The sequence below is a fragment of the Peromyscus californicus genome, unplaced genomic scaffold (genome assembly GCF_007827085.1).
Source record: "Peromyscus californicus insignis strain IS unplaced genomic scaffold, ASM782708v3 Scaffold_20__1_contigs__length_68692818, whole genome shotgun sequence".
Taxonomy (NCBI): Eukaryota; Metazoa; Chordata; class Mammalia; order Rodentia; family Cricetidae; genus Peromyscus; species Peromyscus californicus.
The window spans coordinates 55,302,428-55,327,657 of record NW_026294503.1 but is presented as its reverse complement, the minus strand read 5'-3'; the positions used below and the strand labels follow the sequence as shown (position 1 = coordinate 55,327,657).

Genomic DNA, 25,230 nt, shown 5'->3' with positions numbered 1-25,230 from the left:
TAAGGCCGGCTGACTGATTCACTGTCACTTCAACTGGAGATTACAGGTCTCACAGAAACCAAATAATCCTTGAACCATGAAGGTGTTCTGCAAGATTGAACTAATAGCACTTCATTAAAAGCTCAGAATTTTAATTCAAATAACATCTCAATTTTATATATTTGAATAACTAAAACAAGTAGGGGCAGAAAGGGTTAACTGCAGATCTCAAGGAAAGCAACACACACCTTCTCTCTGTTCCTGTGGATTTCTGATGACATTTAATTCTGTTGATTCATTTTATTGAAATGTCTCATATAATACTTTCAATTTGGTAGCAGGCTTTTTTTATACTGTGATCTTTTTCAAGTAAAATAAGTAAGGGAAGACTTCATTACTTCGTTAGTTACATATATATGTATATAATACATGTGATTGGCTTTTAAAATTTCTCATATCTGTATATTGCTTGTAAAAATGTATGCTAATTTTAGACAATTAGAAAATAATGAATAGACTAAAGTGTCCAATGAAAAAATCAAGTGTGATCCCCAACTCCATCACCCAGAGAGCTGAGAATATTGCATCCAATGCAATGATACTGATAGCTATTTGAAGGATGCCCATTCTGGGCAAACTAGTGTGTGGTGGCCAGAAAATGGTTGCAAGGATGCTCCCTCCACAGCACCCCAGTGTAAAGTGGCCAGCCATCATCCATCCATAGCACACCAGTGTTAAGTAACCAGCTAATAGCTGCACATGACTTTCTGAATGGTTTTGGATTTAGATGATTTCTACTGGGGTATTCTTATTGCTGTGACAAAGTATCTTAGAAGGCAACTATGGGAGGAATGGTTGCTTTTGGCTCACATTTCAGAGGAACGCTGTCTGTCTCGGTGTGGATGGCATGTTGGCACAGGCAACTCAGTCTGCAATAATGACCAGGAAGCAGAGTGAGGAAGTGATTGTCTGTAGTCTCTCTTTAACTCTTACATCTAGTTCAGGGCCCCATGCCATGGAATCAGGCCACCCACATTCAGAAAGGGTCTTCTTCCCTCCTCAGCTAAGCCTGATTAGACACTCTTAGAAGCGCAAGCAGAGATGTGTCTCCTAGGTGATTGCAAGTTGAGAATGAAGATTAACCAACACAGCTGACTGTGCAGAAACAGAGAAACATAAGTAAAACACAGCCCTGAGCATCTGTTCTCTAGGGCTCCATGGCAGAACTCCTGCTTGTGTGATGGAGTTCCTGGGTTCAGTGTCCAGCACCTCAAAAGAAAGTGTATTATCGTAGCAACTGAATGTTATGAAAGATGGTTCCATTTTTCAGTTCACAGAGAAAATTTTGGGAAGAAGGGAAGGAGGGATGGATAAACATAGAGATAGATAAATGATAGATAAATCCTGAATTCCTGATGCCATTGAGCCATATTGTTGCCATTCTGACTATACCATGTACCTTTTGCTGTTCTGATTGTGACTGACCTTTTGTATGCACTTAATATTTATCATTTTGCATCATAGAATCCCCTTGTCTCATGGATTTAATGTGTAAAGCTTTGATGTTTCCTTTTATTATTCCCAGCACTCTAGTAATAGTTGTCTCATAAATACCCTACTAGTGTGGTTGAAAACTTTTATTATCAATAGAATAATATTTATGAGCATGAGGCTGCATCACAGTGACTCTGAGCAAGGCATGCAAGTGTCTAGTCACTGTGTGAGATATGCCAGAGTGCAGGAAAGAGGAGACAGGATCCTTTCTATCCTTTCCTTTCCATGGATCCTGAACCCCCGAGAGAGATGCATGAATCCAGATTTGACTGACCCAGTAAAATATTTCTTAATCAGTCAGGTGGTGATAATCTAATCATGAAATGTGAAACATTAACACACCCTTACTTTGAAGGATCTCAATATTTTTGTGGGGCAAATCAATTATTTTATTTGTTACAATTGTTCCACTGTGTTTATTCCAACCTTCTCCCTTGGGTAACGACAACCTGATGTTCTAATTTCATGGACCTTCAACTCCTTTTGTTTAGTAAACCATCTTGCTCATTTGTCAGGGACCATTGCCTTTGAAACATTCTTTGTTTTCTCTCCTCTGACTTGTTTCAGAATTTCCAGGGTAGAAGGAAGTACAGGAAGAGAGAGGGTGTTGGTAGGTAGAGATGTGGCCTTTAATCCTCCAAAAAATCCAGAGTTTACCTAAGCACCAGCCTAGGGACACTGAAAGCCTCTTGCTCTTCCCCTAGTGAGTGACCCAGAATGAAGCTGCCTCAGCTCACAGAAAATATTTCCTAGAACTTTTCTTGATGTTCTCCTTCACTGGTGTGTTATCTCTAGCTAGGCAAGATTTGACTTCCACTCGTCACTGGTAGCCCAGATTCTGAAGTCAACTCCATCCCATGATCTTGGAGAGTAGAAGGAAACTCCCCTTCAACCCTGCACAGGAGGGAATGGCCTGTCCCTTTAGGAATACTGGACTGGTCACTGGGTACTAACTGGTCATTGGACTGTGTACTGGTTTGTCTCCAAGGCCATTGGTAGCTCTTGAGCTGTGAATCCTGGGATACTTAGAATAAGATTTCACTTTGGATGATAGTTGTAGTTCTACAAATATAGAAATAACTATAGCCAACATCTGTTCCTCTTTGTTAGAAATATAACTTTTAAGATTCACTCAAATGAGAGACTGTCAGTTAAAGTTTTCTCTCTCACCTAAGTAAAATCTTTTTACACAAGAAAGCATCACAATCAATGATAGGAAAAAAGAGAAAAAGTAAAAGGAAAATTAGTTCATTTCACTAACGTGCCTTGTACACCTGGTGTGCCCAGTATAAGCATTATGCCCAATATGCCCAGTGTGCCCAGTATACCCTGAATGCCCAATGTACCCAGTGTGCCCAGTATGCCCTGGATGCCTGAAAGTTCATGACTCTCATGGGCATTCTGAGATTAGTAAGTACACTGGACACACTGGGTATATTGGACTCTATATTGGCTCTACTGGGTACACTGAGCATTCAAGGCACACTGCTACACTCAATGAACTCTGGTTTTCTTATCCTTTTTCTTTTTTTCCTATCATTAACTGAGATATTTTGTTTTGTGAAAAGATTCTATTAAGATTAGAGAGAAAACTTTAACCTTAAAAGGTGGCCTTGAGCTTGGTTAAGGAGTTTTATGCATGAGTGTGAAAGGGTTTGGTTTCAAGAAAGACTAGTATCAGTATTAACTTATTCAAGAGCCTGGCACACTGAGGTTGTTTTGGCCATGTCCATAAACTCCAGGCTGTGGAGTCATCCTGGATTCTCTCTTGGAGATCATCTTTGTCCAGTAGCAACTGGTTAAAACCAAAGTTTATCATATTCCCATGTAAATTCCTGTGTACAAAATCCATTTTTGTTTACATAAAACACAGATTCCCTAAGTTCTGTGATTAGGAAAAGCTGGTTTCTGTTACTCCAGTGAGTTTCCAACCTTTAACAATAGCATTTAAGCTATTAGGTAAGAATTGTAATGTGTATAATGTGCATAGCTTGTTAACAAGGCCTGCTTATTTTTGATATTCAGAGAAGAATTTTCCATTTTAAAGAGATTTTTGAAGTCACTTGAGTGGCACTTAGATACCACTGATTCAAAGAAAAGATAAATATGCATCTTCTGAAACAGTGGAGTTCATACTTGGGTTATGTAGCTTTCAAGTGACCCAAAAGTGTCAATTCTATCATTGGATTATTTATAAATTAAAAATGTGTTACTTTTAATGTCTCATTGGTTATTGTTCAAATTAATTTCTATGTTTGTGTGTTCTAGGAAACATTATTTTCAGCTATATTTTATAGAAATAATTTGAATTTTACACTTTAATTTTTCAGATATGATGTTGATTCAAAGAGTCCCAATTTGTCCAAACATGTAAGTTCATATTTTTATTATTATATATGTTTTATGATTATTTGTTACTATGTTTATGCTCCTTTGACAATTTAAAAATTATAATGTCCATGACTTTGGATGTGATTTTCATAGAAAAGTAATACTTTTAAGGAATGCCAGAATCCCATTTAGAAGGAGCTTGTTGAAAGAAAGTACCTTCAATAGATAGAATGGATCAGTATTTCCATTTTGTTATGTACTGTATATCCGGTTGAACAGACTGAGACAGTGAACCAGATTGTCTTAATTGGCTCCCCTTCAGAGACATTGGGAGTGAACCAGATTGTCTTAATTGGCTCACCTTCAGAGACATGGGTTCCAGGCAGAGCCATGCCCTGCTTCCCTAGAGTGCAGTTGTTCACCAGAATTTTCTCACATGCCAGTTTCTTCAGAGTGTGAGACATACTCGTTCTCAGGTCAAGCCATGTCCATTTCTTCAGTCTCCATTCTCCAGACCATAACTGTTACTCCATCATGGCATGCGGTCTGGGAGCTATAGAGAGCCAGAGCTTGGCATGTCCAGCAGGATAAACAGAGAAGAGGAGAGTGAGGTACTTGGGCAAAATACTAATTTATCTGCTTGTTACTGACATAAGAGACTGAAATTAAATCAAACCAAGTAACAAGGTCTGTTGGCTGTGTGCTTCTGCTGCTGTGGTAAATAGAATGCCTTGACAAACAGCAGCTTGGAGTCTAAAGGGGCTTGTTTTGACTTACAGTATTGAATGGCAGAGAAGTCATGGTAACAGGAGCCTGAAGCAGGCAGAGCAGCCAGAAAGCAGAGTGATTGATGACATTTCACCCACAACACACGAAAGGGAGTGGGGGGGGGGGGGAGTCGGAAGACACACAGGAAATAGGACCAAGCTGTGAAACCCTGAAGATGGCCCCAGTGACATACTCTTCAACAAGGCTCCACTTCCCTAAAGATTCCATCACCCTTCCCAAGCAAAGCCACCAACTGGGGACCGATTGTTCAAATATATGAGCATATGAGGGACATTTAACATTCAAACCATAATATGAGGGCGAAGTGAGGATGGGGTACAGCAACATTCTGGAAAGGGTTCAGCGGGGCTCAAAGGGAAATCTGAGTGCACAGCTGTAGAATTAAGCATTGGGAGGGCAGCTAGAGCATCCTTTGTTGAGTGCTGTAAATAGAGTAGTTGGGCATATAACATCCATTGTAGCTTAGAGAGAGTGCTGTTGTGATTGAAAGGAGAGAGAAACTTCGGAGCTAATCACAACCTAGGAGATGGATTTGGATCGTTAAAAAAAATCACTTTTTCTCTAGTTCACTAAAATAAGTATAACATTTAATTATGTAATAAAGAACAGGGTAAAATCATGTGAAGAAATACAAAAAGAACCATCCAAGTGGTAACTTTTCTATAAATTAGAAGAAATGCTCTAATATGCTGTTTGCTCCCCATTAGTGGAAGTCAGTGTGGTGGATATACCATCGACTCTTTCTGATGGGTGTGTAGCATTGTCACTGGGCATTGAAGATGTGTTGGTCTTGGTAATAAATTCATTGTGTTGTGCCTTTGTATTGAGAATGTGTTGTTCTCTATTAACATTTATAGCATTGTGCCTGGACACTGTGAATGTTTTTGGTCTATGATAGGCTCACAGCATCATGACTGGACATTGAGAATGTGTTGCTCTCTATGATGGGTTCATAGCATTAAGACTGGATACTGAGAATGTTTCTTTTCTGCAAAAGGCTCATAGCATTGTGACTGGGCATTGTGAATATGTTTGCATAGCTTGCTATTGGAAATTTTCTAAATGTTCTTGGAAGAACCAGGAAAAGAAACATGGCTTCTAGGCATGATTGTTTTGTTAGAAAGAAAGAGTAGAATCTACTCATTCACAGAGACGAATCTCAAAGATATGAGGCAAGACTTGGATAGCTGGTTAGAAGGTAGGAACTGGAGAGTGGGATGGGACAAGAGCTGTTTTTTCTCTTCTTCCCTGTCTATCTAAGGACATGTGATCACTCTATTCAGCACCTTTTCTATGCTTCTATTCTCCAAAGACCATGTCTGCGTTTACCCAGTATCATATACCTGGGAAAGAAGCCTCCCTCCCTTTTATTGGGCATAAGAATGAGTTACCCTTTACCTGGGAAATAATTTCTGTGTTTCTTGATTTTGTTTGTTTTAGTTGAAACTGCTCTTCAGAGAGTGTAATACCTGAGTAGTTAGAGACATTTCCATGGAGATGAATGTTCAAAGTTAGAGACATTTCCATGGAGATGAATGTTCAATGATGTGTTCAAAGATGCTAAAATGTAGTCCCTATCACGGTAGTTGCCTTGCATTCAAAAAAGAAAGTATATGTGCTTCAGACATGACAATATATCTTTCTTCAATCAAAAGGGATTGTTAGACTTTATGATATAAAATATATGCCTTCTGAAACGTGTGATTGAATATATTTTTTTCAAATGTTTCTTTGTAGAAAAGGTTTTTTTTTCCTCTTCACAAAATAGTTTCATGCTTCTCTCATCCTAAAATGCTTTGTAGGATTGAAAAGATGACTTTTCAATCAGCAGTTAAGAGTGTATACTGCTCTTGCAGAGGACCTGAGTTCTGTTCCCAGCACCCACATTGGGTGGCTCACAACCCATTGTAAGTCCAGCTCCTTGGTGATCAAGATCCTCTGTTCTCTGTGGCACCTGTACTCATACACACATACCTCCACACAGATACATGCATGCACACATACATACATACACATGTAATTAAAAATAATCCCTAAAATTCACATTTTCAATTTGATACTTCTTTACCCTTATAGTTCCTCTTCTACCCTCTGCTTCTCATTATTTATCTTTACTGGCCATCCTGGACTCCATCCGGATTTCTTTCTTTATTTTGCTCTTTTCAACTAACTGGATTCTAGTTTTTATTTGTAAAACTACTCTGATGTGATCAAGATAGTGACCACGCCTCAGTTGTCATCATACACATCCTCATCCTGTTGGACAGAACTAATCCTTATCTACTGTTTTTTAGGGAAAGTAAATGTTTATTTTCCCTAAATTGCATGGGAACCTTCCTCTCTAGACTCACCATAACCTTAAGTTTCTCTTCTGCCTCCCAGGTCTTAATGTTAATGTCTTTCATTAGTTTTCTTTTTAATTTTTATCTCAGCTCACTGTGTAAAAGTTTCTTCAGGATAGCTCTCACATTTCTATGACTTATGAGATTTTTGGAGTGTCTGATTTTGAACTCCCAAACAAACTCAATTTTCAATGGCTTGTTAAATATTTTCCGGTAGATATCCTGCTGAAACCTACAATTAAATTCCTAGGGTTCATTATCTTTCTAGTGTTGTCGCTGTTCCTGGCAACCTAATTCCTCCTCAATTTCCTTACAATAGTTAATGCACTGTTGAGCACTTTCCAACTCATACGCATTTGGTAGATGGTCAGTCTTGGTCATGCTAGAAGAAATCCTTCTGTCTTCTTGCCTTTTTTTCTGGTTCTCTTTACATTTCTCCTTTAGTATTGTATAGCCTCTTGTATTCCCCACAGTTCATATTATCTAAATACTCTTCATTTTTTTATAATATATTTAAAATATATTCTGGAGCCAGCTGATGGCTCAGTAGGTAAAGGTGCTTGCTATTGGCCTGATACCCTGAGTTTGGTTCCTAGGACCCACATTGTGAAGGAAAGAACCAACTCCCGTAGATTGTCCTTGAACCTCCAACCCATGACCTCCACACATGCACACCCAAGCACATACACATGTGCACACCTCTCTCTCTCTCTCTCTCTCTCTCTCTCTCTCTCTCTCTCTCTCTCTCTCACACACACACACACACACACACACACACACACACACACAAGTCCAATAAAAAATTTAAAAACTGTATATTCCATAGATAACACAAATGAGTTAATAAAGATAATGCCTGAGCTTCCCAGTGTGTAAAGCATGTCCAAAGCAGAAAGATATGTGGGTTTGGATTATTATAAGAATTGCTGTAGATGATTACTTTGGGTTTCTTAGAAATTAATAACAAAAACTCTTTCCTATTTGAAAGCACTGAAGTACAGATTTCAGGTAAAAAGCACATAGTTCGTTGAACCCCAAGCAGTTTATGATGCATTTCGAAGATCAGAGGAGCCAATCAGCAAGCTAGGTCTATCCCCAGGGAGATGATCCCTTAATAGCAGAACTGTCTCCCTGCCAACTGCGCAGAGTAAATAAAACCAGAGTCATTTAGAAAACATATCTAAGTGCGCAAATCCCTAAGTGGAGTGAATTCACTTATTGGTTTTTGCAAAAGGGATTTGATAGCAAATCATTTCTTGAAAACAGATTTTAAAGTCTTTGGTTTTTCAGTTTTAATTTTCGATAATTTTGGAAGAACCTCCTTAGGATGATTTTGTTTAGCATCTGATAGTTAAGGATCTTAGGTTGTAAGTCTTTTTTAGCATGTTGTGGTGGCACATGTCTTTAATTCTAGCCCTCAAGAGGTAGAATTAGGTGGATCTATCTGAATTTAAGGCCAGTTTGTTTTACATAGCAAGTTCCAGACTATCCAGTGCCGCCCCCCCCCCCCCCCAACCAGTGAGATACTGACCCTAAAAACAATAAAGTCATAATAATATCAGGGAAAATGGAGATAGAAAGTAGACCTGTAGCTTTGGAATATTGTTACATAAAACACCAGTAGAATCTTAATGAGTCTCTCTGGCAGTTGAAAAGCTTTCAGTGGAAATAACTGGTTCCAGGTGAAGGGTGATGAAATCCAGGGTCTCATTTCATCATGTGATTGATTCTCATTATGGTTCTCTGGATAAATACCTTTGCTAAAGTATTTTCTTCCACAGGTGTTAGGCAATGAGAATAAAACATAACATCCTCTGAGGCACTTACAAGCCGAGTCATCTTAATGTTGTTTGCAGAGCTACATCCCACACTTTCATTTACATAATTTAATTTCAGCAGCTCGGCCATCCACAAAAGGGTTAAGAATAGGCCCATAGTTGGTGTGTCTAGGATTCCTGTTGGTGTTCCTGACCATATGCCATTCAAACTCTACAGTGTGGAGCATTGCATAACAAAGGGGCAAGCCAAAATGATTTGTTCTCTTCCTGGACTTGAAAGGGACCACTGAATTTCTTGTTTCAGATGTGGTGACAGTTCACTGGTCTCCTTTGGCTGCCGTCACTAACCTTCACTGTAGGCATCTGTGGTCTTTATTGCCTTCCCTAACTACTATGCATATAAACTTCTTCCTGTAGGTTAATTTTATTTCATAATTTTATTTGAAAATAAGTGCTTGGGCCATGAAATGTCCTTTCTCTTAGGAGCGAGTTCATAGAGGGGATAAGGTTCTTTTGGTAGAATGTGAGGCTAAGTGCGGTGGTTACTTTTCTCAGCTCTGAGACTAAATATCTTCCAAAAGTAAACAAATGCCCGAAGAAAGTAACATAAGGAGCAAAGTTGTTAGGGGCTCATGTTTGGTAGGAAGCAGTAGCAGTTAGTTACATCTTGACAACTGACCTGGATTCAGACAGCCTGAAGGGAAACAGGAACAGGCTATTCCTCTCCAAAGCTCATTCCCAGGAAAACTTCAGGGACCTCCCACCACCCCCCAATGGTTCCATAACCTTGCAAATCAGAGCCACTATGTGGGTAACAGTGTTCACACATGTGAGACCTTGGGGAGCATTAAAACCATAACACTAAACTAATCTACATATGACTTAACTGAATTTAATGTGTGCACGCATACAGTCATTTCAGCAGTAAATGTGTTTGAGTCAACACATTTGTGAGAGCAGAGAGAGCCCTGAAGAGTGCAAAGATAGCCCATCCCCAACAGCTGATACTGTCACGGTGGAGGAAGAGTGGGCAGATTGATCCAGTGAACACAGATGCAAACAAACAATTAAAATGAGTTCTTTTCCTTATAGCACATATACTGATGGATACTGATGGCATAACAAACACACACACACACACACACACACACACACACACACACACACACACACACACACACACACACAGAGAGAGAGAGAGAAGCAGCAATCTGAGATTGCCCTCTACCAGGCAGTACGGTTGTACTATCATTCTCATGACTATGTACTTACTGAGTGTATAGTTTACGAGAGAGAGGAAGGGAGCTACTGAAAATTTCAGCAAGACAGCATTCTAGTTCAAAAAGGAAGCAGCAATACGAAGTCACTGAGGCAGGAAGGGTTGTAGTACACTGCTGTGGCGTTCTGTAAATGTTGATGACAGCCTGAAGATTCCATCTGAAGGGGGCATATGGATATGGGATGCAGAGATTCATAGGCCATGCTTCTAAAGGTTTCAGGTTTTTGTTGTTGTCTGCTCCCCTGAGGGTGATGTGATTTGATTTATGCATTTCGATGATGTGTGCCTGCTGAAGTGAAGAATGAGGTCAGAGAAGCAAGATTGGAATTAAGGATAACAGTTACGAATCTGTTGTAATTTGACTGCATGAGTCACATTTGACAATTAAAGCCACTGAAGTGGTAAAAGCCATCCCATCTGGGATGTATTATGGCTGTTTGATTACAGATGAATTCTCTATTAGATGTAAAATAAGAGACATTGCATGGCTCTCTTGGGTATTGGTGAGAGTACCTGGGTAAACAGTGAAGTCAGCTGCAGAAGTGGCTGAGGCTAAGGCTGAGGAATGAAGGACAGACACGTGGTAGAGATTTTGAGTTGAGAGCACCCAGTAGGCTTCCACATGCAGATACTGACTAGGTGCTGCTCAAAGACTAGAGGCAGGGGTCTGGAAAACACCAACCAAGATACTTAGGACTTTGGGTACTCTAAAGAGAATGTAAGTGGAGAAAAAAAGATAACAGGGTCTTGAGGGACCTGAGGCCTTTAGAGATTCTGCAGAGGGAGCTTAGCCAGAATCACCATTTTCAAAGCCTGTTACTATATGCCACTGCTGGCTGCAGCCCAGCCAAGCTTTACCCTGCCCTCAGGCTGGAGATCAATCCACTTCCTTGTTTGCTCGCTCCAACCCCCAGCATCCCTGCTTTCCTTCCCTTGAGTAACCATATACATTGAGTCTCATATACATCGTTGTCTTAGGAACAATGATGTTGCTCTTGGCTTTTTTTTTTTTTTTTTTTTTTTTTTTTTTTTTTTTTTTTTTACATACCAATCCAGGTTCCCCCTCCCTCCCCTTCGCCCACCCCCATATTTCCCCCAATCCCACTCCCCATCCACTCCTCAGAGAGGGTAAGGCCTCCCTTGGGGAGTCAACTAAGTCTGGCATACCAAGTTCTTGATCTATGTGTGAGACATGGTCAGATTTCCCCAATTCAAGATGGCACGTCATCCCATGTTGTCATTTTTCGGGTTTGCAATTGGAGAGGTAGCTGTACTGTTGAGATTTCATAGGCGTGGCTTCCCCGCCGTCTACAGAAGACACAGTCTCGCAGCAGACTTCCTGTTCCGTTGGCTCTCACAATCTCTCTCCCGTCTTCTTCAATGTTCTCTGAGCCTTAGCTGTAGGAGTTGGGAGAATGCACTTGGGGTGGGGCACCCCAGGGTCAGTTGGCCCCTGCATTTTGACCAGTTGTGGCTTTCTGTCATGGTCTTCATCTGCCGAGGGTGGGTGGGGCGGAAACTTCCGTGATGAGCGTTGGGAGCAAACACATAACTGCCACTTTCCTAAACCAGCATAACGCCTAACTCCATTTTAATTTCTTACCTTACACCCACAGATGAGTGTAGCTCTCGGATACTTTATGGTCACCGTTAAGAGTCTTTGTCTAACTGTCCCCTGTGTTATCCTCTGATGCCTGCAGGATAAAAACTTTCTGATTCATGTTAGATGATGAGATCTAGCCTTATAAACATACTTCAAGTATTTGCTGTTGATTTGTGGGTTAGGTTTCCTATCCCATATCTAGAACCTGCCCTAGACTCTTGAATCATACATAGAATTACCTTCTACCTGATCTCAGCTTCATGATTGTTACCTGATTACTCATTAATGTGCATGAGATGGGATGGTTTATGTGGAAAATTGGCTCTTATTCAGGACTTAGTACCAATAGAGGTCCTGATAATATTACATAATTAATATTATTACTTAGTAGCACTAAAGTTTTCATACTTAACTTTTATTAGTATTTCATAGTATTCTTAGTCTTCTAGTTATTTGCATGTCAGCCGTCTATATGTTACATTTCCAACAGCCTTGTTGAGAACTAGTGTTTTACTGAAGATAATATGTTTCTAGGCGTTATCATTTTACACATGAAGTTTCTTCTATTTGTGAATTGTGTTGTTTTTAAAATTGATATTATATATGTCTGATGATTTTAGAAATGATTTGGCTTTAATTAATGATTGCCAATTTGTTGAAACCTTAATTTTCATTCAGTGGCTTAATTAATTGCCTTAATTTGCACTCAGAATGACAAAAATATGTTGAAATCATCAGCAGCCCTAAGAGAAAATAGATAAAGTTAGTTGAGGAAATATTTCAAACTTTTCTTTGTAAGTTAGTTTAGAAGGTTTTATTAGAGCAATGGAAAAAGATTAACTTCTGTGGTTCATCAATGTTCTTCTACTAATTGTAAAAACCAAGTGGTTGAAGAAAAAAAAAAGCTCTTGCTCTATCGTTAAACTGTGACTGATTATTTCTACTGAAATATTGACTCTATGTGTTCAGTGTTGAGTTTTCTCATTTCCAAAATGATATGACTGTGTCAATAATCATTTAAAAATTAAGAGGCACTACTGAAATGATGGAATACTTGGTTTGGTTATTAAAAGTGGCTTGCCATGCTGAATGCAGTGTATGATATAACTAACACACCATTCTTCATAGTGATTGATGTGATTTCTAGAAGTTAAATAAATAGAAACAAAGTCTGAACTATTAGGGAGACATTGCAGCAATAGATGTTATCAGGGAATGACAGTGATATAATCTTTATGGACAGGAGTTTTCATTTCCTCAATTTTACCACATTAAGTTAAAATACTACAAATTCAAGACCTTTCTATCATTCATTTTTTTCTTTCTTTGACTATTTGTAGAGATGTGTTAAAAATTAGCTAAATGAGCTCAAAAAATGGATAAAAGCAAATCATGACTCACGTGAAGAAGTCTAATGTTTAAGTCATGAACGGCTGACTAGTCCCAGTTATTTGGTTGAATTAAAGTGGATTATCAACACAATTGAATGTCTTTTAAACTAAATTACCTATTAATTAGGGAAATTATGTATTCAGATATGCATCAATCATTGGTAAAGTAGGAAAACCATTTCCAAGTTATCTTTAGTATAACTTTTGAGAGAAAGATATCATTCTGTGAGATGCTTATGAAGTTGCTTATTATTAGGTTCATGATATGTTATGTGTGTTAGTAGTGTAAAAATCAGAAACTTTTCTTTCAGGTAGTACTTCTGTGTTCATTGTCCTACTGTGCTCAAAATGTCCTTCCTCTCACTCCTGCCTATATGTACACTATGGGGTGAGTTGGTGTGTAAGACACATCTGCATTGCATCATAGCACTTACTGTGACCTTCCATGTCTGCAGAGTGGAACTGGAGGTGAAACTATTTTATTTAGATAGTTACAGTATCCTAGTGTTGGATTCTTGTGGCAAGTAATACATTATGAGTATATAATAATGTTTTATTCCCAGGGATAAGAGAGTTATGTTTTAGCCAGCTATTCCAAGTGCTTTGCATATATTATCTACAGATATTTTCTTAAATAATCCTCCCAGGAATCCATGAAGTAGGAATTATTATGTCCATTTTGTAGATTGAACTACTGAGGTATAGAAACATGGTTCAGTTTCAATATGAGTGAAGACAACAAAGACCTTCGTGATTCTATTTGATGGTAGTATGTTATCCACTATAAACTCATTGTGTGTGTGTGTGTGTGTGTGTGTGTGTGTGTGTGTGTGAGAGAGAGAGAGAGAGAGAGAGAGAGAGAGAGAGAGAGAGAGAGAGAGAGGAAGAGAGACAGAGAAAGTGTAACAAGCTTTGTTGTTGGCTACCAGCTCACAAATAACAACATGAAGACTTCTTTTTAATTTTGAAAGCTGAGCCTTAGATTAGGCTTGTCCCACTAGCTCTTATAACTTAAATTAACCCATTTATATTAATCTATGTTTTGTCTCGTGGCTTTTTACCTTTCTTTCATTCTGTATATCCAACTCCCTCCATGTCTCATTAGCATCTGACAGGGACCTGGATTCATCTTCTGTTTTCTCTCTTGCTTTCTCTCTGCCTAGAAGTCCCACCTATACCTTCTGTCTAGCTATTGGCCGTTCAGCTTTTTATTACACTATTCACAGCGATATATTGTCACACAGTGTACAAATATCCCACAACGAGAGAGAGAGAGAGAGAGAGAGAGAGAGAGAGAGAGAGAGAGAGAGAGAGAGAGAAAGAGAGAGAGGTTCAAATAAATCACGCATAGGAACCATTAGTATTTGCACCTGAAAAGACAAAAATCAGCTCTTTTATTGCCAAGTGAGTTTCTCTTTAACATTTAAAAATTTATTTATTCATTTATTTATTGTGTGCATGTGTGCCATAGAGTGCACGTTGAGCTTGGAGGAAAGCTGACAAGAGTCATTTCCCTCTTACTACTACGTGGGTCTCAGGGATTTATTGGCAACAAGCATCCTCTGAGCCATTTCATTGTCTCCCAAGCTTCCGTCTCCTATTTGTAGAATTCCTAATTCTCAGGGCAGTAATGTAATAAATGTAGAATGTAGACAAGTATGAAGGTATAATACAAAATAAAATTTAGGCGAACAGATCAGCCAATATTCATACTTCAGAAATAATTAAAATAATAAATCTAAAGAAATAAGAATGTTATGCTGTGTCTAGACCTTAGAAAGAAGAGAGAAACCAATATGTTTGTGTATAATCAGCAGGACCTTGGTTGCAGGGACTTGGAATCTTTTCGGTGTAACAAATCTAGATGCAAATTGCTGTGGGAATAATCTGAGCATGCCCACGGGCTATCTGCTACTTTTTATTCTTATTGGTATTTAATCCCTCCTGCTCTCTCCCCCGCTTCTCTTTTTATCGCTCTTTTAGCTTTGGCACCGGCCACATTGAGTGTAATAGCTGGATACACTTTAAGTTTCAATGAATCCTAGGTATGAACAGAATGGTTTTCCTACATTATGAGATTGTGATTTAAACTATAAAGAAGAATTTAACAGACATTTACTGTTTTCATGGTCATTTGGGGGAGAAAGCAGTAGCCATTATTATATTAGACATTAAAGCATTTCTCAGCTGCCTGAGATTCTCTAGGCCAGATTTGGTCTGTAGGGGGGCAGAGTGGTAGAGGGACTGCATTTATTCCTAGAAATATCATCACAACCTAATTATAATGATTCCACAACTGGGTCACAGCACCAGCACAAAAAGCAGTGAGGAAGTTTATGGCATAGTTTGTTTGTATTTCTATCTCTACATACAGCCCCCAATACCTAAAAATACCCGCTGAAAGACACTAATTATTTACACATGAGTGTACTGTAAAATGCATAGCAGATGTGAGCCATTAAGTCAGCTAAAACACAAACTGAATAGAACTTTCCCACCTCGTGACTGCTTTGTAAATACCATGCGCTGATTTTGTGCTGTGAGTAGTGAACGTGTTGCTTGGTACAGACTGCACATACCCAGAAATGCAGAGCAAACCCAGGGATGCTGTGAATACGGGGCAAGATAAGGAAACTGGGAGGATTCTCATAGATTCATGTTGTAGCGCACATTTTACTGATTTGACTATTTTAACTTTCTGTGAAGCAATAATGATGCCTCTGTGTTTGCTGGTAGGTGTGTAGGATGGTACACATTTATATTCTGTTCTTTTGTGCAATGGTATACAGCTTTTACTGAACCTAAGTATTCCATTGACAAAATCCATTTAACATGTTTTTGCAGCAGCTCACTGGCATATTTTTAGTAAACAGTTCTAGAATGCTCCATAAAGGTTTTTCTGCAGCTATTCAGTAGAGCAATGATTTTTCCAAATACCAAGCATTTGGAAGGCCAAGTATTAAGCTCTAGGTAGTTTGGGGTTTGTTCAAGTCCCATATTTTAAATATATATGCTAATGACTTGCAATTTAAATATGGATTTAACTCAATAATTGCAATAAGGATTTAAGTTGTTTTGCATGCTTAGAAACCAATTCCAAAGGACCCGCATTTTAAAAAGAGTACAGCTCTCTGTCAGTTACCAAGTTCTAGATTTAGAGAGCACTTTGGAGTGTCTAGGCTGCTCCCCCCTGCCACCAGCTCTACCTACCATACACAGCAACAGTTCACCAGATCTGTTTCCCAACACTCACTGCAACCTTGGCTTGGGTCTTAGCACTTTGCTTAATCTCAGCCACTGTCGTGTCTCCTGAATGCAAATTCTTTCCTGTCCTGAGCCCGTTGAGGCAAGCTGGGACTGGAGCAGATGCTCCTCTCTGATGGCGCCCGTGGATGACCAAAGCTGTCTGGGTGCTTCCATTTGTTGAGCCAAGAGAGTTCCTCAAGGTCCTGGCTCTTCATCTACACTTCCTCCCTTTACTTGACTTCCTTTGCTCACTTCCTGCTTCCTGATAGTCTGACACTTTCTCTAGAACTAACAGTTGGGTCTGTTCCCAGTTACCTCTCAAGGCTTACTTCTTAGTCTACATACGGCTTTTTCTCCTGTTTGCACTTAGGGCACTATCCACCTCACTTTCCCTGTGTTGAATAATAAGGGATTTTATTTCTTGGCTAGTTGGCCTCGTGTGTATCTGAGTCCAGCTCCTCTCACTGGCTAGAAGTAGAGGCAGCATGGCTGGACCTAGTACCTCAGTGAGCCTTGGATTCATCTTCTGGGTTTTCATTATGGTTCTGAGCAAGTTGCTTTCTTCAAGCCTCAGTCCTCTTATCTATAAAGTGGGGCCAATAGTAAGTAGCTCCCAAGCATGAGTTGGCTTTTTTTTTTTTTTTTAATTTGAGAAGTCATTTTTCTGAAACTCTAGTGAACTCGGTAACGCACCTTGTACATTTAACAAGTAGATTTATTGACTCTTCTTTTCATACAAATGAAACATCATATTTGACGTCTGTCCATCATTCACTGGGCTTCCCTTGGGCTAGTCAATGCATGGGGCTCCTCCCGGCAGAGCTTTTAGGATAGCACAGACTTCTGAAGCATCTGGGCTATCCTGGAGCACAGGGCTTCTTCCTGATAACCAATCTGCTTTCTCAGTGCATGTATCCAGACGGTGGCAGAGCTCTTGTTTTATGGTCTTGTGACATTGCAGTGCCTGGAAGTTCAAAATAACAAACTGGTTCTGTGACTAAAGTGTGAAATTACATGTGAACTTGGAGGAAAGCAGCGTGGTAAAATTGGTTCATATTGGGCTTATTTTTGGAATTGAGAATTCTGTATTTTGGTAATGAAAAAAATGCAAAAGTGATGCACAAGATATCTACTGCACAGTAGTGTGGGAACTTATGAGCTTTAATCCTTTTATCTATTTTAGGACTTTCTGGGACAAGTGTTTTGTACATTGGGGGAGATTGTTGGTTCACAGGGAAGTCGTCTGGAAAAGCCAATAGTGTAAGTACTTTTTAATTCAGACAGTGACATGTCAATTCTGGTGTTTCTATGTTAGCACTTTGAAACATGTGAATATATGCTTGTAGAACAAAAATGAGTTTTAAAATTTTTACTGGGATTTTCTCTTCCTGTAGCTAATTTTGACAGTTTAATAGAATCTATTTCAGCTGTCTTACGCTATGCTAAAAAAAAATGTTCAAAAGACAAATTGATCAGCTTTGAGAGGAAATGTATTGTATTCTTTTTGTTTATGTTGTTAGATTTAATACTTTATGGAAAATAAATTTATTTCAAGTCAGGGCATAGGTGTAGCACTACTTTCAAGTCCTTTGGTCAATATATGTACTTTCATTTATTGAAATTGTAATAGCTAATTGCTGAATTACTTTCCCAGGGTGGGGAGATGCAAACAAGTATGGAGGGATCCAGTAGAGGATCAATGACTAACCAAAGGAGTGGTCGCATCTACATGCACTATGGTGAACCAAGGAGTTTATTGAATGTATAGAATCATGGCTAGGGGTTACTTACAGATTGTCAGTGAGCCCCAAACAGCTGCACCACTTTGAAGTCCCACCTCAGCATGAGTGGTAGTCTACTGAATGCCGTACCTGGCTTCTGTGCATCTAGCACCTTCTGAGACCACCTGCAGCCGGAGCAGCAGTGCGTATTGCTTGTGGGGCCTGGTGTCTCAAGTGAAAGTCATTCGCAGTGGTTCCCTTCTTCCAAGAAAAAAGATCCTGTGTCAGTGGCTTCTCTGATTAGAGATGGCAGCAGCCCTGTCATCCCCAGAGAGCAAAAGGCAGTATTCCATAATTGTTTTTGCTGGGCGAGTTGGTGAAGGAAGCAGTGTGTGGTTCTGATGACTTTGATTGATTTATTTATAAAAATCAGGAGATCTGGGAAAACCTAATCACCAACTGAGAACTAACCACAATGTCCAAACTTTAGGAAAATTTTAAGCCCTGTCTTTATCACATCACAAAATAAATATGTCAAAGCAATCTATTCCTCTTTAATCTCAAGTAAATGAAATTACCATGTTGTCTCTCTCATAGTCTCTATAAAACTTAATGTCATGTGTGTATCAGTGTTATATAAAACATCTGAGCTAATAAACTAGTAAGTCCATTCATTTTAGCTTCTTTTATTTACATGATTTTCTTATAAAATTATTACCAAATATCATTTTGAGGTCTTTGATGTGTATATTTCCTTTTAAATATTCTTATTATAAATAATTTATTTCCATCTAGTTAGAAGACTTAAATGTTTATTAGTAAAATGTATTTATGCTCACTTTAGTAAGTAATAAAGCCAGGTGTGGAGGCTAAGGGAAGAGGATTGCCAAAATATTAAGACTAGCCTGGGATACATAGTGAGAGTGTTCCAGACTAGCCTGGGATATATAGTGAGAGTGTTCCAGACTAGCCTGGGATACATAGTGAGAGTGTTCCAGACTAGCCTGGGATACATAGTGAGAGTGTTCCAGACTAGCCTGGGATACATAGTGAGAGTGTTCCAGACTAGCCTGGGATACATAGTGAGAGTGTTCCAGACTAGCCTAGGATACATAGTGAGAGTGTTCCAGACTAGCCTGGGATACACAGTGAGAGTGTTCCAGATTAGCCTGGGATACATAGTGAGAGTGTTCCAGACTAGCCTGGGATACACAGTGAGAGTGTTCCAGACTAGCCTGGGATGTATAGTGAGAGTGTTGTTCCAGACTAGCCTGGGATGTATAGTGAGAGTGTTGTTCCAGACTAGCCTGGGATGTATAGTGAGAGTGTTCCAGACTAGCCTGGGTTGTGAGATCCTGTTTCAAAAATGAAAACAAAACCAAACCAACCAAACAAAATAAAACCACCAAAATGTCTTTGGAAAATAAATGGTAATGTTCAAAGTAAATACCATTAAATACCTTTAACTCTCATGGCATTTTCTAGTCAAGTGACTAGCATTCATAAGGGTTCCTGGAACAGCATGAATCTAACTTTAGTTGTTTTTTGTTGTTGTTGTTTGCTTGTTTTTTTTAAGGAAAAAAATTCCACATTATGTCCCCTGCCATCTTAATTGTAACTTTAATATTTTTCAAGAGAAAGCATATACAGTAAAGCCTCAAGTTTTCATTTCAGATCAAAGAAATGGGAGAGACTGCCAGATTACAAACTGGCAATCATAGTTTTAAATTGATGGTTTTACTGGAAAATTGTAACTGCTCTAATTTCCTCCATAAAAAGCATTCATAATTCTAATTTTAGAAAACCTTTTAATTGCAAAACGTTTCCTCTAGTAAAAGAATTCTGCTTTTATTAATTTTTAGGCATCTTTTGAAAGTGGAGATTATTATATTCATTGGGGTGGGTGTGATAATTATAGCATAAGATAAGACTGTGCCCTTGACTCAGCTGATTCAGAATTTCCTTGGAAAAGGCAAAAAAATGTCAGCTCATGCTAAGAGGTAACAGTATCTAGGGTGATGATGGGAAGACTATACCTACATTAGGAGAATTTAGTAGTTACGGAGTTGGACTGTTTTTGCACAACCGTCCTTTGGGTTTATCCAGTGGTGCTGAGGCTAGGCAGCTAATGAGACAGAGCCTTAAAAACCATTGACATGGTAAGTGTGGATTCCAAGTATTGTATTTTGTCTATAGGGGATTTGGAAAATCTAGACAATTTCGTGGTTTTGATATTGTATGTATGTTATAGAAACTGATACACTTCACTCAGATGTCTAAGTATGCGTGTGTCCTTACTGAAGAGTTTTCTCAGGCAAATAAACACTAAGAAAATGTAACCCTGTAGGCTGCTTCTTCTTTGAGAGTGAGATTTTTGAGAGCACCTTAGGAAAGCGTGCTAGGCAACAAGGCCCAGCAGAAGTGGGTAATGAAATGCAGAATTTGAATATCACAGAGCCTAGTCACGAAAGAAAGAAGACATCAACTACAGAGATTGCAGGAAGGTAGTGTCTGAGGTGAAAATGTTAAGTGCTTGAGACAAATGGAACAGAAGAAAGGCAAGGGGAGTCATGGTTAAGAGAGTAAAGCCAAATGTGATTAGCTTGCTAGTGGAAAGATACTTTGGTTTTGTTAGAGAAGTACCAAGTACTACACCTACATTCTGTGAGCTCAGTAATTGCTTCAACTCCAGTGAATAGGGGATTGAAACAATCCCAAGTAGTCATCAGTCCTCCTGCTCAAACACAGGCTGTCTTTCATGAAAAACTCCGTCTTTGAGAGAAGCATGTGCCTGGAGGACACAAATGGACTGAAAAATAAGGCCCACGGGCTAAGAGTGAAGTTCAGGTGATGATGCAATTTCTAGGCAGACAGCAATTTACTCCATTACCTCAGCCTCAAATGAAAATGTTTCTTGTTTGAAAAAGTGTGGTTGTGTTGAGAAAGCCAGGGAAACACTTTCCCTAAACGCTCCCCTGGGGTGCCTGCCTTGTCAAGGCGGTTCTCCAAAGGAGCTGGCCCTTCCATAGAGTCACCCAGCTTCAGACCCGGCCCTGCTGATCCACTGACATCATTTCCACACATTTTATCATTTCCCAAGAGTCCATCTCACAGGAAAGCAGTGGGGAGAAGAAAAAGGGTGGGGCATGTAGACATGCTCCTTTCAGTAGAAGAGAGAATGGCTGTGGATGGAAGGATGAAGGCAAGAAAATCTTAGTAATACAAAAATCAGAAAGATGCTTCCCTGATAGGAAGTTCAGTGACACACAGAGACTCCTGAGACTTGAAGTGTGTCTCTATTCTCCACAGTCCCCTCTCTCTTGGCCCACCTTCCCCCAAGCTGACCAGGCAGCCACTCATGGAAAATCTTTCAGGCTGTTCCCCAAGGCTAGGGATGGAGATGAGAGCTTCACATTCTCCTGCTTGCAGGCAGTACCCTTGCAATGGTGTTAAGGACTCTGGCAATCTTCCCCACCCTGCTGAGCAGGCACTTCTGAAATGCAGCCTGAGGTACCTCCTGAGGTAGGAAACACACCCACAGTAAACAAAATTGATTCATCTTGAATTTTAAAATCCTTCCTGTGTCCCATATGTTATTTATCTTAAATGGCATTCCCGACTGATTTAACATTTATTTACTAATTCATTTAGATCAGAGACTTACTTTCTAATTAGTTTCCCTCTTACATTCTAAGTTATTCAAAGTAACCCCTTGTTCCCTTCCCTCTAAATGGCCTGGTTCATATTCTGGTAAGATGTTCAGAGGCCTCTTTTCCGGCTTCCTAATTGCAGCTGAGTTATCATGTCTCATCTGCACAAGCTTTTAAATAAATAATGGTTGTAAAATTTGGGAATTTAGAGAAAACAAAGAAGCAGCATCCTAAATTATTCACTAATCAAACCTTGGACAACTATACCAGGTCTGTCACAAAAAAAAAAAGGCTTCTCATCTGTAGCCACGTCTATTAAATAACCATAATTTGAATTTAAATGTAACTAGTGTATGTCTGGGTTTCAAGGATAGCTGTCATTTAAAGACTTAGGTTTTTATTTTCTTATAAAAGCGATTATTTAAAAAATGGTCTAGAGGAACTAAAGTGAAGCAATTTGAAATGGTATCCAAAACTTGTCTTTTCATTTTATTAGCATTTCAACATTTTTGCAGTTTCCTGCAAGTCCATTTTGTTGGATACGATCTATTTACCAAATCTTCATCACCATGCAGTTTTTTTTGGTGTTACACTGCTTATTTTGTTGGTAGCTTCGGCTGGATCCCTGCGACTCCTGGCCCCTCTCTTTAGAGGTCCCATCATTCTTTAGCATGGCTCCCACTCAGCCCTGTTTTCTCATACTGTGAGATGCGATCCAGTTTTTTTTTTGTCATGCGTTCAGAGCCTTCTTTCATCTATCTTTAAAAGAGTTCACTCTTGGATTCAGCAGAGTCTCAAGGATATGAGATTCAGCTCCAGTTTCAGAACGACTGCTGTGGTCTTCCGTAGGGGAAATTAGGATTATGTTCCTCAAGCAATAGGCTTTCTGGTTTTGTCCCTTTCAGCCAAACACAAGGACATCTGTATAAGAACATGGGGCCAGAATGCAGGGCTCAGTGACTAGAAAACAGGTCCTCAATCTAGAGAGGAGCAGGAGCCCTTATGGTAATGTACCAGCTGCTGTTTTAGCTGAAGGAAACAGAGGGGAAAGGTCATGGAAAGCAGTAGCTCATGATGTCGGCAGTTGATTTGGGGTGGGGGATAAAGGGAGGTTCTGAGAATGGCCAGTGGCCTGTGGAGGGCACAGGGATGTAGACACAGAGGTGAGCGATACTTGAAGCCCCGACTAGGGTGTCCGTTGGACACAGCACTCCTAGTTGTATCATACATAGGACTCAAGGCAGCGAGTGACACGTGGGTGCTGAGGTTCACCAGCAGGAAGACGGGGAGAAGGATAGAGCTGAAGGGAAGGCGAGGGATGAGAAAACCAAGACAAAGAGGGTCTGATGGCACTTGTAGTTCAGCTTGTCAGTGTTGGCGTATTGATGACTCATCCATGTGTTGTCTGTGAATGCCTATGGAGAGCACCTATCACTGTGGAAGGAGGAGGGGTGGCTCAAACAAGAAGAGCTTGTTTAGAAGGTGAAAAATATGAGAAATTTAGGATTTCTCCTAAAGACCACACTTGTACTGTGCAGTTTTCTGCAGATTAAAATATAGCTAGTTCAACATAGTTTGGGCTGTAAAATTATCTCAAAAATGTCTGGGACTATATTATCTGATGGTAGTGGTTTGAATGAGAATGGGCACTATAGACTCATGTATTTGAATGCTTGGTCCACAGTTGATGGAACTGTTTGGAAGGATTAGGAGGTGTGGCCTTGTAGGAGTAGGTATGTCAGTAGGGGTGGGGTTTGAGTTTCAAAATTCTAGGATATCTCCAGTGTATCCCCAGTCTCTCTCTCTCTCTCCCTACCCCTCTCTCTGTGTCCCTCTCTCTCTGCCTTTTACACTTTTGGATAAGATTTAAGCTCTCAGCTACTGCTCCAACTCCATGCCTGCCTGTCAGTTGCCATGATGGTCATGAACTCTACTACCCTCTGGAACCATGAGAGGCAAATTAAAGACTTCCTTTTATAAATTACCTTGGTCATGGGTGTCTTATAAGAGCACTAAAGTAAACAAGACACTGACTATGAAAAACAATTTCATTCAATGTTTTTAGATTCTATAATTTACTCCAGTGACATGTATTCTAGAATCACATTTGAATACATGTACTAGTGGCATATACTAGAATCAGAGCTGTTTTGTCTCAGCTCTGCTCCTAACGTGATGTGTCACATGGTGTCTTTATGATGTAGCATGAATCTTAGAGGTCTTATTAATAAAAACAAACCTGAAGCCAGGTATTGGGGTGAATGCTGGAAGATCAGAGAAGCAGAACAAGCCACAGCTACCTCACCTCGCCAGTTCCTCAGCTGATCCCGTTTCCTCAGACTGGAAGCCTCTCAGTCCTCATCCAGAATGAATCTCAGCTGAACTGTGCTGCTCAAAGCCTAAAAGCTTAACCAGTCAAATGCTTCTAGTTTCTGGTCCTCACGCCTTATATATGTTTCTGTTTTCTGCCTCACTCCCTGGGATTAAAGGCTCACTTTCTGGATTAAAGGCATGAGTCACCATGCCTGACTGTTTCCAATGTGGCCTTGAACTCACAGAGATCCAGAGGGATTTCTGCCTCTGGAATGCTAGGATTAAAGGCATGTGCTATCACTGCCTATGCTCTATGTTTAATATTGTGACTGTTCTCTTCTCTGACCCCAGATAAGTTTATTAGCATGCACAATATTTTGGGGAACACAATACCACCACATTACATCACTACCATTAGCCTTGCATCACCACAGCAAGCAGCTGAGGAAACACCGGGCTCCTCTGCCAAAGTTCCATTCCGTGATGGATTGGCTGAATTGCTTTGGTTTGTGTGAAGGCAGAAGGTCATGGCAGTAACACAGAGCCCTTTACTGTAGAGCTGACAATTGAAAGAAAAAGAGGAAGGTTCCAAGACCCCACTGTCCTCTTGAGGGCACACATTAATAACCTAAAGACCCTTAGTTGGTCCCACTTTCTAAATAGTGTTCCCTAGAAACCAAGCCTTTTCAATTAGTGGACTTCACGCAGACGAGAGCTCAACTGTGATATATTGTATTTTTACAGCTGTGGGTTACATTAGTGGCAGGAACAATTAATTTGCTGTAGAGGAAAAAATACAGCTATTGTAATAGAGAGGATATGCTTAAGCTTTGGAGATAATCAGAACTTGGTTTCTCCATTTGCCAGGTTTGTGTATTGGAGCAAACTGCTTTAAATTCCTCAGCTCTAGTCCTTTTTTAGAAACACTCTAATAATACACTTTTAACAGAGTTGTAAGAAATAGCAATGCTTTGTATGACAAATTTGTCTTGAAGAACACCGTGTTCAATAAACACTAGAATAGTGGCTATTGTTAATACCATGGTTAAAAGTATCCCGTAACTTTTAGGAGAAACTTCTGAAGTCAATCACTTAATCTCCTCCCTCTGCCTCCCTCCCTGCTTACTTTCCTCTCTTCCTTGGTTTTTGTCTCTTTCTGTGTGTTAAGGTAGATATACTCAGCAAACTTAGGGAAAGGACAGCCAGAAACCAGACTTGATTTTAATATGTAAATTGTCATCTAAATATAAGTTG

The 25,230-nt window shown here is 39.7% G+C and overlaps 1 protein-coding gene across 1 annotated transcript in view; it reads left to right on the top strand.

Annotated features, from left to right (window-relative positions):
* Positions 1-25,230, top strand: part of Cpne8 (copine 8) — a 194,739-nt gene that overhangs the window by 56,059 nt on the left and 113,450 nt on the right. The window contains exons 5-6 of the mRNA XM_052748675.1: positions 3,864-3,903; positions 17,476-17,552. Coding sequence (XP_052604635.1) covers positions 3,864-3,903; positions 17,476-17,552 — 117 coding nt within the window. The remainder of the gene's footprint in view (positions 1-3,863; positions 3,904-17,475; positions 17,553-25,230) is intronic.